The sequence below is a fragment of the Aplosporella prunicola genome (assembly GCF_010093885.1).
Source record: "Aplosporella prunicola CBS 121167 unplaced genomic scaffold K452scaffold_221, whole genome shotgun sequence".
Classification (NCBI taxonomy): Eukaryota; Fungi; Ascomycota; class Dothideomycetes; order Botryosphaeriales; family Aplosporellaceae; genus Aplosporella; species Aplosporella prunicola.
The window spans coordinates 1-1,675 of NW_022983749.1; the positions used below are offsets into that span (position 1 = coordinate 1).

Sequence of the window (1,675 nt, forward strand, 5' to 3'; positions counted from 1 at the left end):
CGCAATCGATACGGGTAGTCCCCTAGCAGAGAGAAGGGTAGCTAGTAGTTTATCGCGAACCCGTCCGTCGCATCACCCCGTCAACCCGTAGGCCCCATTAAAATCCATAAATATATTAACCGAGAACCGTCACAACCCATCAACCCTAGTAACACACCAAACAATCAGCGCAGTAAAAATCATCAACATGTCGACAATGGAACCGTTTACATACGTACCCGAATTTAAGTTAATCGTTTATAAGGATTGCAGGGCGGCGGTTTTAGGTAGTAAGGTAGATAGGCATCTGCGTAGTAAGTATAGGGCGGATGCAGCGACTAGGGCGAGAGTAAAGGGGACGGTCGACGAGATTAAAGGTTTAATCTATAACCAGCAGTAGTTAACCACGCAGTTATATATGCCGGTAAGGCCCATCGAGGCCGTCAAGCATTTACCGGTATTTAACAATAGGTTCGCATGCCAATAGGAATTAGATAGAGAGGGAGGACGTCGAGAGTATAGGTATATTACCCAGTCGCATATTAAGATGAAGGAGCATTACAGGGCAATACACGGATAGGTAAACACCCAGGGAAGAGGCGGGTCAGCAGCATAGAGGCGCAGGGCCGAATAAAAAGAAAGGCCGTAGCGGGTTAGAGTATTATGCCAAAGATTATTCGCGTAAAGATCTAGGCAGGTTTATTTCGAGGTATTACCAGCAGGCCAGCAAGAGGAGGGACGCCCTATTACGGTAAGCCAGCAAGTCCGCGAGCAGATCGAGTTACGCATAAAGGCGAACGAAGAACAGCGAAAAAGAATCATTTAGCCACCACAAAAATTAGACGCGAACCCGTGGTTAAGGCGGGTTGGTTAGGCAGAGCATTTAGCCGGGTTCGACATGAAGGAGTTAAGGCATTTAGTCGAGTTACCAGCCGACCAGGAGCAGCGTTAGCAAGAGGAGGATCGGTAGAAAAGAAGGCAGGACGGGCCACCCAACAGGGCAGAGCAACACCGCCAGCAGCGCCAGCAGGGTCGGGTCGAGATTTTAGCAATTATGTGTGCCAGTTTGGACGAAGTTATCGACCGGGCCCAGGACACGATTTTAACATCGGTTAGCAACCAGGTTTTATTCGAGATCAACCGCAAAGATATCAACGCGAAGCCGAACTATCCGTTTCCAGGACGTATAGAAGAGGACACGAAGAAGCGGTATAAGCAGGCATGGCAGCGCATAATCGGGTACATTTTCCGCATATACACTAAGGTAAAAGAGGATAGACCGCTATACGAGTTAACCCGAGAGCAAGCTAGGGCGTGGCAAGATTTCGCAGACGAGGCCCGGTTATAGTGGTTGCAAGAGAAGGAGAGAGAGAGGAGCGAGGTAGCCAGTAGTACGGTCGAAGAGGATATTGGATACGACGAAGATGAGGAGGAAGAATAAGAAGAAGAAGAGGCGGAGAACGACGAAGAGGCAGTGGAAAATAAAAGAGAACTAATAAGCCGGATTAACCGTAATTGTTTAGCGTTTTGTATCAGTTTGTTAGACCATAAAACAGAGGACAATAACTATACAAACGCGTTGATTAACGGGTTGGCCGTGTTGGGAGTCGAGGAGGAAGGGAGAGGGTAGCAGAGCCCTATAGATTATACGCCCCGGTTATCCGCAGTAATCAAGGTTGCAAGGATGATGGTCGTG

General features: G+C 48.4%; 1 protein-coding gene across 1 annotated transcript; it reads left to right on the forward strand.

Annotated features, from left to right (window-relative positions):
* Positions 1-1,033: 1,033 nt before the first annotated feature.
* On the forward strand, positions 1,034-1,420 carry K452DRAFT_303797 (uncharacterized protein; the record flags this gene model as incomplete). The annotated part of the gene is made up of 2 exons (XM_033542772.1): positions 1,034-1,243; positions 1,328-1,420. The coding sequence occupies 2 exons, from the start codon at positions 1,034-1,036 to the stop codon at positions 1,418-1,420; spliced, it is 303 nt and encodes a 100-aa protein (XP_033390824.1).
* Positions 1,421-1,675: the final 255 nt, after the last annotated feature.